The sequence below is a fragment of the Moschus berezovskii genome, chromosome 6 (assembly GCF_049115385.1).
Source record: "Moschus berezovskii isolate FMDL1 chromosome 6, NW_MosBer_1.0, whole genome shotgun sequence".
NCBI classification, from domain to species: domain Eukaryota; kingdom Metazoa; phylum Chordata; class Mammalia; order Artiodactyla; family Moschidae; genus Moschus; species Moschus berezovskii.
Genome location: NC_142465.1, coordinates 72,339,930 through 72,352,146, shown reverse-complemented (window position 1 = coordinate 72,352,146; position 12,217 = coordinate 72,339,930). Strand labels below are relative to the sequence as shown.

The window sequence follows — 12,217 nt, the reverse complement described above, 5'->3', positions numbered from 1 at the left end:
AGTGTATGAAAATGAAAAGTGAAGTCGCTCAGTCGTGTCCGACCCTTAGCGACCCCACGGACTGCAGCCTACCAGGCTCCTCCATCCATGGGATTTTCTAGGCAATAGTACTGGAGTGGCTTGCCATTGCCTTCTCCGATGAGTCCAAAATCTCAGTGATTTACAGCAGGTTTTTTGTCACTCATTGATTAATATACGAGCTGGGAAATGGTGGAAGCTCTGCTATTTCTGTCTTCTTCATTCTAGGATTCAGAAAAGGGCTTTCATGAGTAAATACAGAAATATCGATTTGTATTATGAATTGCTTAAGTGAAACTTTGAACATTTTTAAACTCTTCAGAACTTACATGAATATTCTGCTTATTGGTAGAGATCATTCAGAACTTGAGTTATGGGCGGTATTCAGCGACTATCTGTTGAGTGACTGAAATAGCAACAGCCCATCCTTTTTCTCTGTGGGTTTGCTAACTGCTCAGGACTGCAGTCTGGAGAAGGTTTAAAGCAGCATATCTTAAGGTATTCTTGTTTTTTTTTTTTTTTTTTGGCCGCCACAGCATGTGGGATCTTATTTCCCCCATGGGGATGGAACCTATACCCCCTGCTGTGGGAATGCGAGTCCTAACCTGTAAACCACCAGGAAGTTCCCCATCCTGAGTATATTTTTAAATGCCTGAATTAGGTGAGAATATTGTGGAAATTAAGTAGAAGTGAAGGTTACTAATGGGAAGCTCAAGAAGTAGGAAGCTGTCATCTTGGATAGATCATCTCTGATGCTGGCAGGCAGGGCTAGCTCTATGGGTGTGTGATCTGTGTGGTTGAATTCATTTTTGTCTAGCCGCTAAGTTGTGTCCAGCTCTTTTATGATCCCATGGACTGTAGCCGGCCAGGCTCCTCTGTCCACGGGATTTTCCAGGCAACAACACTAGAGTGGGTTGCCATTTCCTTCTCCAGGAGATCTTCCTGACCCAGGGATTGAACCCATTAGCATTAGCAGGTGGATTCGTTACCACTGAACCACTAGGGGGCCCCGAGTAGTTGAATCATTCAGTCAGTTCAGTAGCTCAGTTGTGTCGGAGTAGTTGAATAGGGCCCCATAATTGACTTAACTGTTCTGCTACTGCCATTTTGAAATTATTTATTTAACAGGGGCCTGCACTTTTACTTTGAACCAGGGTTTACAAATTATTAGTTGATCCTGTTGACAGGTGTTAAAGAGGAAGATTAAATGTGCCAGTGTTGCTGTGGAATAGTGGGGGTCTTGGAGGGTGAGTGGGTACTAAAGACAGCAGTTATATTAATAACAGTGGTAATGATGATGGTAGAACTTACAGCAGCATACATTTACTGACTTTGTACCGTGTAGTGCTTTAAGTGCTTTGCGTGTGTTAATCCTTGTAATTCTCAGGAGGAAACTCTTGAACAGATGTCACAGCTCAAATTTGAAGGCTATCAGGCTGGAGAACAGGAAGAGCCAATGCTCCAGTTCAAATCTGAAGGCCATCTGCTTGGGAATTCCTTCTTGTTCTGTTCAAGCCATCAACTGATTGAATAAAGCCCACTCACATTATGGAGAGCAATCCGCTTTGTTAAAGTTGTATGATAAAAGATCAGTATAGGACAATCAGTTGTACTCCATATACTACCAACAAATCATCAGAAAAACACCATTCACAATAATACCAAAAAATATGAATTACTCATGGATAAATCTGGTAAACGTTTCCCCAAAATTACAAAAATATTGCTGAGATAAATTAAGTAAGACCTAAATAAGTGGAGATACATTGTGTTCATAGATCAGAAGACAATATTGTCAAAATGATTACAGATTCAATATTATGACAATCAAAATCCTTATAGCCTTTATTGAAATTAAGAGATTTTATAGAAATTGAGATGATTCTAAGTCATACAGAAACTCAAAGATCTAGAATAACCAAAACATTCTCTATAAAGAACAGTGTAATATCACTTATACGTGTAATCTAAAAAAATAGAACAAAATAGTGAATTTTAAAACTTTGAACAGAGTTACAGATATTACCATTTGTTATAAACTGGTATATATAATTTAACCAGAACCATAAGAAAATTAGTATTGTGTGAATCTGAAGCACTTTCAACATGTTGTAGGAATAATGTGGACTTTCTTGAGTTTTACACATTCATAAGTAAATGGTCTGCATCTCGTGCCTTTGTTGGTTTTCTGTGAGCTGTAGTTTCTGGGAATTGAGCAGCTCTCATTCCTGTAACTCTTGTAATCCAGCCATTCGTGTGCCTCCTTCATTAGGATTCAGTACGGCTGTGGTGCTGTTATCCCTCTGATAGGAACTCTAACTCGGTGTAAAGCCCCAAAGGTTTGTTACTTATTTTTATTTTATATTGTACTATATTTTATTTACAGTGTTGTGTTTGTTTCAGGTGTATAACAAAGTGATACAGTCACATATATATATATTTATGAATTAACAAAAGCAGTTCCTGTCTTTTGATGGGGTGCTCATGGTTTACAACATAAATGGCATTATTTTGAGAGAGGGATAACTTAGGTATGGCATTGGGTTTTTGTTCTTTTTGCAGCTTGAGGCAGTTGTAAAATAACGTAGCTTTTTACAACTGTATTCTATAGTATTTTTTCATTTGGTGAAATTTTAACTGTTAATGTTTTTGGCATTGTGCTTTGTACCATTTATTAAATAAAAATTTAAAAAAAAGAAAAAAAAAAGAACAAAATAGTGAATATAGCAAAAAGAAAGAAAAAACTGGAGGATTACACTACCTGGTTTTTATTATAAGGCAGCAGTATTCAAGATAGTGTGGTATCACAATAGATTAAAGTATATTAATGGAAAATAGTAGAGTCCAGAAAGACACATATATAGACAATCAGCAGATTTTCCACAAAGGTACAAAGGCAATTCAGTGGAGAAAGCATTAGTCTTTTCAATAAATGGTGCTAGAACAATTGGATACCCATATGCACACAGGCTTCCCAGGTGGCTCAGTGGTAAAGAATCCGCCTGCAGTGCAAGAGACTCTTGTTTGAACCCTGGGTCAGGAAGATCCCCTGGAAGAAGGTATGGCAACCCACTCCAGTATTCTTGCCTGGAAAATCTCAGGGACAGAGGAGCCTGGTGTGCTACAGTCCATGGCGTTGCAAAGAGTTGGACAGGACTGGAGTAACTAAGCACACACATGCAAACAGAACAAAACTTGGGCCCACACCTCGCACCATACAAAATGTTTTGCTCAAAATGGATCATAGACCTAACTGTAAATCCTAAATTTATAAAACGTCTAGGAGAAAATACATGAAAAAATCTATGACCTTGGGTTGAATTTCTTAGATATAACAGCAAAGCATGACCCATTAAAGAGAAAAATGGAAATGGGACTTCATTAAAATTAAAAACTTATGCTTTTCAAAAGGTTATTAAGAAAAAGAAAGTCAAAGTATAGACTGGGAAAAAATATTTGTAGATCAGATCCGTCTTATAACTCCAATACTATAAGTACACTGTTAGTTTATAATATTACAATATTTTGGCCACTTGATGCAAAGAACTGACTCAATGGAAAAGACCCTGATGTTGGGAAAGATTGAAGGCAGGAGAAGGGGACGACAGAGAATAAGATGGTTGGATGGCATCACTGACTTGATGGCAAGCTCCGGGAATTGGTGTTGGACAGGGAAGCCTGGAGTGCTGCAGTCCATGAGGTTGCGGAGTCAGACAGGACTGAGCAACTGAACTGAACTGAAGTGATCCATAATGTATAAAGAAGATTCAAAACTCATAATTAAAAAAACCCAGTTTTAAAATGTGCAAAAGACTTGAACTGATACTTCCCCAAATGGTTCTCAACATGATTATCCATGAGATACCATTACCCACCTATTAGAATATCTAAATTTGAAAAGAGTGCTACACTGTGTTGGAGAGTATTTGGAGAAACTACAACTCTCATATACTGTTGATGGGAATGTACAATCATACAACTACTTTGGAAAACAGTTTGGCAATGTCTTAAAAAGTTAAGCTACATACCCACATTGGCTGCAGCCATTCTACACCTAGGGATGTATGCAAAAAGTGGAAGCATATATTCATAGATCTGTACACGTTTTTCTGGCACTCTTCACTGTTCAGAGCAGTTTTTATTCATATTAGCCCCAAACTGGAAATAACCCACATGTCCACCAAAGGTGAATGGATAAGCCAGTCGTTGTATAAACATACTCAGCAATACAAAAGAGTCAACTGATACGTGCAACAGTGTGGATTAATCTGAAAATAATTGTGCTGCATGAAATAAGCCAGACCAAAAATAATTGTACATTCTGTATGACTCCATTTCTCTAACATTCTGGAAAGTGCAAACAAATCTATAGTGACAGAAAATAAGATCAGTTGTTTCCTAGGAAATGAGGCTGTGTTGGCAGAATTAGAGGTGCAAAAAAACTTTTAAAGGTGATGCATGTGTTCATAATCTTGATCCTAGTAATGGTTTCACAGGTGTACAAATATGTCAGATCTCATTGAAATTGTATACATACATGCAGTTTACGGAATGTCAAATATACCACCATAAACTTGTTTTAAAAAATGTGACCACATCACGATACATATTATACATAGAAGGTTAATTCTTTGGATTATCTTTCATTAAACTTTTGGTTAATGAAACAAAACACAATGTTTTAATTTACTTGATTTATAGGGTTGTGTTAGTTTCAGGTGTACAGCAAAGTGATTCAGATACATAAACACAAATATATATAAGTATATTCTTTTTCAGAATCTTTCCCACTATAGGTTATTACAAGATACTGAATATAGTATACAGTAGGTCTCTGTTTATCTATTTTATGTATGGTAGTGTCTGTTAATCCCAAACTTCCAATTTATTTGTCCCTCCCATCCCTTTCCCCTTTTGGTAACCATGTTTGTTTACTTTGTCTGCAAAACACAATCTTAAAGACACATAGGCTAAATGTTGATTTCATTCTTCCATTTTTCCAGTGGCATCACAGTACAATGTCATAGCTGTCTGGGTGTGGCTCTGTTTCACTTAACAAATGACGTGCAGGGTGTAGGGTAAGGGAGTTAGAGAAGGAAGGTTCGGAAAAAGAACAAGAGGGGCACTTTACTGGAACAGATCACCTTTAATGAGGTGAGATTGGTGAGCTGCTGCACTAACCAAGAAATGAGTAAGTATACATAGGCATATATGTGGACATTTACTGTCTTAAGGGGGCCTGTTCTTCTACAAGGTTGTGTGGGCTAGTTATCTCTTAACAGGCTGGGGCGAGGAATTCTGGAGATCAGCCAGAGGCTGGGACCCGCTGGGAGCTGGGTGTAATCAACCATAATGTCCATTTTTTTTTCCCTTCAGGTGAGAGAGTTCTGATTTGCATAGAATGGTGGGGAGGACCCGGAGGGGAGTTTTAACTGCGGGCTATTTTGAGCTGTGGAACTTTCCTTCATAGGGAACAAAAGAGAATGCTTTTAACTTCATTTGCTCCAGAGTGGTCTCACCTAAGCACGCATGGCTCAGTATGCGATGCTCCGCCTGCTCCTGAAAGGTAGAAACAGGAGCAACCTCCTTTGTGCGTGGGAAAGCACACACGATGCAAGAATCCAGCCAGAGCTCAGCTCAAGACTCGATATCTGCAAGGAAAATTCAGTTATAAAGAAAATGATGAGGGCGCCCAGATCCTGGGGTCTAGAACGGTTTTGGGTAATGGCTTTGGGGAAAAAAAAAACAAACGCGCTTGCTCTGGCCGAAAGCCCCAGTTCCGTCCGGGTTACGTTCCTACGCCGGTAGTGACACCGCTTTCCGGTCCGGCGCGGGCCTTATCCCCCGCACTTTCGGTCCGGCCCGGCCCGCGGCCACCCGTCGGCTCCTTAGCGCCCTTCCGCCGTCCTCTGAGCCGCTGCCGAGTGCCCGTGCAGCTGGCGGTATAGTCTCCCCCGGGGCGCACCTGTATGCTGGGCAGTGCGGTCTGTAGTTCCTCTACTCCGTGGAGTTCCAGGGTCGCGGTAAGCCATCTGGTGCGGAATCACCCCCTGCGGCCTTCTGCTCGCTCGGCTAGAGCCGCCTTTGAACTCCGAAGGCCGGGTCCTCACACTCCGAACCCGTGGAGGGCTGGTCTTCCGCCTCTAGGGGGAGTTCGGGCGCCCAGCGCCCTCTTCATAATTGAGGTCCCAGGTGCTTTGACTCCGCCGCTGCACTGCAGTCGGGCTGTTTCCTTTCGCGGCTTACTCTTATAACACCGGCTGCTTTCCCTCCCCGTCCAGCTAGCCGAAGATGCCCGCGGGTGTGTCTTGGACATCTTACCTGAAAATGTTCGCCGCCAGCCTCCTGGCCATGTGCGCCGGCGCCGAGGTGGTGCATAGGTACTACCGACCAGACCTGGTGAGTGCAGGAGGGTCCTTGCGCCTCGCTCCTGGACCACTTCATTTTCACAGCGGCAGAGTTCAGTTCAATCGCTCAGTCATGTCCAACTCTTTGCGACCCCATGGACTGCTGCACGCCAGTGTTCCCTGACCATCACTAACTCCAGGAGCTTGCTCAAACTCACGTTCATCAAGTGGTGATGCCATCCAACCATCTCATCCTCTGTCAGCCCCTTCTCCTCCTACCTTCAATCTTTCCCAGCATCAGGGTCTTTTCCAGTGAGTGGGTTCTTCGCATCAGGTGGCCAGTGTATTGGAGTTTCAGCTTCAGCATCAGTCCTTCCAATGAATATTCAGGGTTGATTTCCTTTAGGATAGACTGATCTCCTTGCAGTCCAAGGGACTCTCAAGAGTCTTTTCCAGCACCACAATTCAAAAGCATCAATTCTTTAGTGCTCAGCTTTCTTTATAGTCCAACTCTCACATCCATACCTGGTTACTGGAAAAATCATAGCTTTGACTAGACGAACCTTTGTCAGCAAAGTAATGTCTCTGCTTTTTAATATGCTGTCTAGGATGCTCATAGCTTTTCTTCCAAGGAGCAAGTGTCTTTTTTAATTTCATGGCTGCAGTCACCATCTGCAGTGATTTTGGAGCCCAAGAAAATAAAGTCTGTCACTGTTTCCATTGTTTCCCCATCTATTTGCCATGAACTGATGGGACTGGTTGCCATAATCTGAGTTGTTTGAATGTTTTAAGCCAACTTTTTCATTCTCTTTCACTTTCATCAAGAGGTCTTTAGTTCTTCTTTGCTTTCTGCTGTAAGGGTGGTGTCTGTCTGCGTATGTGAGGTTATTGATGTTTCTCCCGGCAGTCTTGATTCCAGTTTGTGCTTCAGCCCCACATTTCGCATGATGTACTTACTCTGCATATGAGTTAAATAAGCAGGGTGACAATATCCAGCCCTGACATATTCCTTTCCCAATTTGGAACCAGTCAATTTTTCCATGCCTGGTTCTCACTATTGCTTCTTGACCTGCATACGGATTTCTCAAGAGGCAGGTCTGGTGGTCTGGTATTCCCATCTCTTTCAGAATTTTCCACAGTTTGTTGTGATCCACACAGTCAAAGGCTTTGGCATAATCAATAAAGCAGAAGTCGATGTTTTTCTGGAACTCGCTTGCTTTTTCTATGATCCAATGGATGTTGGCAATTTGATCTCTGGTTCCTCTGCCTTTTCTAAGTCCAGCTTGAACATCTGGAAGTCCTCAGTTCATGTACTGTTGAAGCCTTGCTTGGAGCATTTTGAGCATTACTTTTCTAGCATGTGAGATGAGTGCAATTGTGTGGTAGTTTAAACACTCTTTGGCATTGCCTTTCTTTGGGATTGGAATGAAAACTGACATTTTCCAGTCCTGTGGCCACCGCTGAGTTTTCCAAATTTGCTGGCATATTGAGTGCAGCACTTTCACAGCATCATCTTTCAGGATTTGAAATAGCTCAGCTGGAATTCCATCACCTCCACCAGCTTTGTTTGTAGTGTTGCTTCCTAAGGCCCACTTGACTTCGGACTCCAGGATGTGTGGCTCTAGGTGAGTGATCACACCATCGTGGTTATCTGAGTCATTAAGATCTTTTTTGTATAGTTTTTCTGTGTATCCTTGCCACCTCTTAATATCTTCTGCTTCTGTTAGGTCCATACCATTTCTGTCGTTTATTGTGCCCATCTTTTCATGAAATATTACCTTGATATCTCTTAATTTTCTTGAAGAGATCTCTAGTCTTTCCCATTCTATTGTTTTCCTCTATTTTTTGTGTTGATCACTTAGGAAAGCTTTCTTATTTCTCCTTGCTATTCTTTGGAACTCTGCAAAAGTGATGTTGAAATTAGAATTGCGCCTGCCTGGGGCCTAAAACCTTACAGTAGCATCTTGTTGCCATTAGAGCAATACAAGGCCTGCTCTTAAAACAGTCTTACGCAGTTTTGAGGTTTTACTGGGTCTGTCACTTGCCTGTCACTGACCTTATCTTCTCCTCTTTCTTCTTTGTTCCCTCCTTTGCAGCCCTGCTGTTCCCTCTGAAACTTCCTTGCTGTTTCTCTAATTCATCAAGCATGTCCCCACCTCAGGGTCATGCTTTTTTTCTTCTTGGAATGCTTTTCTTTTACCCCTAGATTTTATTTTGGTTTACTTCTTCAGAACTTTAAAGTCTTTGCTCAGATGTCTCCTCCAGCAATGAGCATTCTTTGTATAGCTCCCAAAGAATTCCTCTTGTGCTCTTCCGTCTTAGTCCTTCGTTTCTGATAGAGCACTTATCACAGTTTGCAGTAATCTTATTCATTTGTCTCTTGTTCTTTGTTTCTTCCACTAGAGCATAATTTAATTTAATTTTAATAAGCATTATTTGGATCAGAACTGGGAACTAGAGATACTTCTGAGGAGTTACAGTCCTGAGGAGATGGCGGCAAGGAAGTACAGTGCAAATAATTACAGGGATGTGCTTGGTGTTTTATGCTATGGATGTGAATGGGCTTCCCCAGTGGCTCAGTGGTAAAGAATCCACCTGGCTGTGCAGGAGACACAGGAGACCTGGGTTGGGAGGATTCCCTGGAGGAGGGCGTGGCAACCCACTCCAGTATTCTTACCTGGAGAATCCCACGGACAGAGGAGCCTGGTGGGCTACAGTACATAGGGTTGCAAAGAGTTGGACACGACTGAAAGCAACTTAGTACAGCACGCATAAACTAGAAGTGAAAAATCCCCCAACTGACGACCCCTTCTCCAGTCTACTCCCCAGTGTAACTGCCATTTGTTGGTTGGCATATTCTTCCAGATTTTTACTGTTGCTGAATACACACACAGAGTTTATGGGGTGCTTTTGCCTCATATAAATAGAAACTCATGTACATGTTTCTCTGTGGCTTCCTTGTTTTGGTTGACGACTGTATGGATAGATTTGTTTATATTAATAGCTTTTTTTCTTTCTGGTCATTGAATAGTATTTCATAATATAGATATTCCATATATTATTTACTCAATTCTCTGTGGACATTTAGTTGGTATCTAGGTTTTGTGCAAACAATGCGGCAGTAGCTTTTTCTTGCCACTTTAGACTGCTTCTCTTGAATTTTAGGGAATCATCAAGGATAGTTGGTAGAGACAGGAAGGGGTAAGAACCTTCCACAGAAATGCAATTTGTTTGGTCTTTAGCTTGTGCAGGATTAGACATCAAACAGGTTTCACAAAGAGAAGAATGCCTGGGAATTGACCCCTCGTTCTCCCATCTCATCAGCGAGAACGTTCGATTGTTACCAGCAGCTGCCTGGACCTTGGGAGGAGGTGGCACGGGACAGGAATCTCTAGAAGAGGCATATTGACGTGTCCCAGGCCACCTCACCCTGACTGGGTGGTGACATCGGCAGTGGGGACCTCTGTAGGGACTTGATGGCCAGGGCTGACAGGCTGTGTGTAGGAGGCTGTTGGCTTTACTGACACTGAAGGGGTTTATGTTCTTTTATCTGTGTCTGTTGGTATTGTTCCAGCAGTTATTGTCACTATTGTAACTATCACCAGCCTTTGCAGGAGCCTTTCAGCCTATACAGCTAGAAGTCGGGGTGCATTTCAGAGCAGAGGAGACCAGGAGGGCTGCCTGGGGCTTGTGCTCAGTGCTGTCTTAAGGCAGAAGCTCTAAGGCAGTTGTCCCTGAGCTCCAGGCTTTGGACCGGTACCTCCTGTCAATCATCATCAGCATTCGATTAATAAATTAAGTGCACAATAAATGTACTTGAATCATCCCGAAATCATCCCCCCCCCGCCCCCAACCCCTGAGCTGTGGAAAAATTTTCTTCTACAGAATCAGTCCCTGGTGCTAGAAAGGTTTGGGACTGCTGCTTTAAGGGCACTTTTTCCCAGTCGTCCAGCTTAGTTCATCAGGGAAGGAGCAGATTCAAAGACTCAAGGCAGACGTTCTGTCCTGGAATTGAGTGTTTTTGCCTCAGGCTTCCCTTTTGCACTTCCTTCTCCCCTGGCATTACTTTTACTTGTTCTGTTTTTCTTAACTTATCATCTGTTTACTATTGGAGGCATAGTAGGTCAAAAGATAGTCTCTGGACTCATTTTAAAACACTGTTTTTTTTGTTGTTGATCATAATTTTTTTTTCATCCTGAATCATTTTAAGTGCACTTTAGACATTTTGAATTTTACATTTCTGAATTAAAATATTGAAAGCCTTTCTCTACACCACTTATGATATTTTCTTTTTTTGACATCTTAATTTTGTTTTTCAGTGTAGCCAATTAACAATGTGATAGTTTCTGGTGGACAGCAGAGGGACTTGGTCATACATCTATATGTATCCATTCTCCCCTAAACTCCTCTCCTGTCCAGGCTGCCATATACTATGGAGCAGTTCCTTGTTAAAGCATTTATTTTTAGCTGTCTCCAGAAATAGCCATATATACAAAAACTGCTATTTAGGACCTGTGCCAACATTGCTAATTTTTGATGCCAAAATCATATTAAAATTGGTTATATATTTAGTATGTAAATAAATGTTTTCTTTTAATCAAAGTTGAATTGTCACTTTAGCCAAACAGTGGAAACAATCCAAATAAATATCCATTAATTGGTGAGTCGATAAATAAATGGATACATTTATTTGTATCCATGTAAATGAATGGATACATGGTGAGTGGATAAATAAATAAATACAATGGAGTATTTTTTGGTCCTAAAAGGAAGTATTGATATAGGTGACAATATGGATGAATCTTGGAAACATGCTAAGTGAAAAAAACTAGTCAGGAAAGACCACATGTTGTGTGATACATTTACATGAAATATTCAGAGGCATGCCTATAGACAGGGCAGTGGCTTGCTGATGGTGGTGGTGATGCGAGGGTTGTGTGGAAATGGGGATGACTGCTAAAGGATTTGTGGTTTCTTTTTAGGGTGATGAAATGTTCTGTAATTTATTATAGTGGTGGATGTGCAACTTTGTGGCTATACCAAAGGTATTGAGTATTTAAATAGGTGGTATTTAGCTGGATGGCATCACTGACGCGATGGACATGAGTTTGAGTGAACTCCGGGAGTTGGTGATGGACAGGGAGGCCTGGCGTGCTGTGATTCATGGGGTCGCAGAGTTGGACACGACTGAGCGACTGAACTGAACTGCTACCAATATTTAAACTATACCATGGTTTGTGAATTGTATCTTACTAAAGCAGTTACACATTTTTGAGAAGTCACCTTTCTTGAAGGCAGTTTTGTAATTTTTTTTGCCTACTGCTTTATGCTTTGCACATAGTAGGCACTGTTTAACAAATGAATTGATCCTTAATACCTGTTTTCTGGCTAGGCATGTTAGAGAAGTCAATAAATAGTGCAGGAAAGAATTTCCCAATGTGGGAAACCTTGTTCAAATTTGTGGCCTGTCAATTGATATTGATGCAAACTTTCTGTGAGTCCTTTAGTACTTAAGATGTGGCCATGGTGATAGCTGTAAACAGAGAGCTAGAAAGTAACTTAGATCAACAGCAGGTCCTCATAATATTTATCACTGAGTGGCAGGGAGCCTTTGTTCTTTTTTACTTTTTACTTTCTTTGATGTTTTTCAGGTCACATTCACAGTGTTAAAAAAGCACGGCTATCTGTATATTTTATTTTTGTATTTTATAGACAATACCTGAAATTCCACCCAGACCTGGAGAACTTAAAACAGAGCTTTTGGGACTGAAAGAAAGACAACAGGAACATCAAAATTCAACTCTGCCAAGAACTCTGTGAATGAGAATTAAATATATATTTTTAGAATTTAA

The 12,217-nt window shown here is 41.2% G+C and overlaps 1 protein-coding gene across 3 annotated transcripts in view; it reads left to right on the top strand.

Annotated features, from left to right (window-relative positions):
- UQCC6 (ubiquinol-cytochrome c reductase complex assembly factor 6) overlaps window positions 1-12,217 on the top strand; it is a 13,333-nt gene extending 1,116 nt beyond the window's left edge. The window contains exons 1-3 of one of the 3 annotated variants that reach the window (XM_088837158.1): window positions 5,084-5,209; window positions 6,300-6,417; window positions 12,078-12,217. In XM_088837158.1, the coding sequence (XP_088693284.1) occupies window positions 6,310-6,417; window positions 12,078-12,185 (216 nt within the window). In that variant the 5' untranslated portion in view covers window positions 5,084-5,209; window positions 6,300-6,309 and the 3' untranslated portion in view covers window positions 12,186-12,217. Of the gene's footprint in view, window positions 1-5,083; window positions 5,210-5,858; window positions 6,042-6,299; window positions 6,418-12,077 lie in introns of those variants that run through there. The other 2 variants (XM_088837156.1, XM_088837157.1) reach the window with 2 other exon arrangements.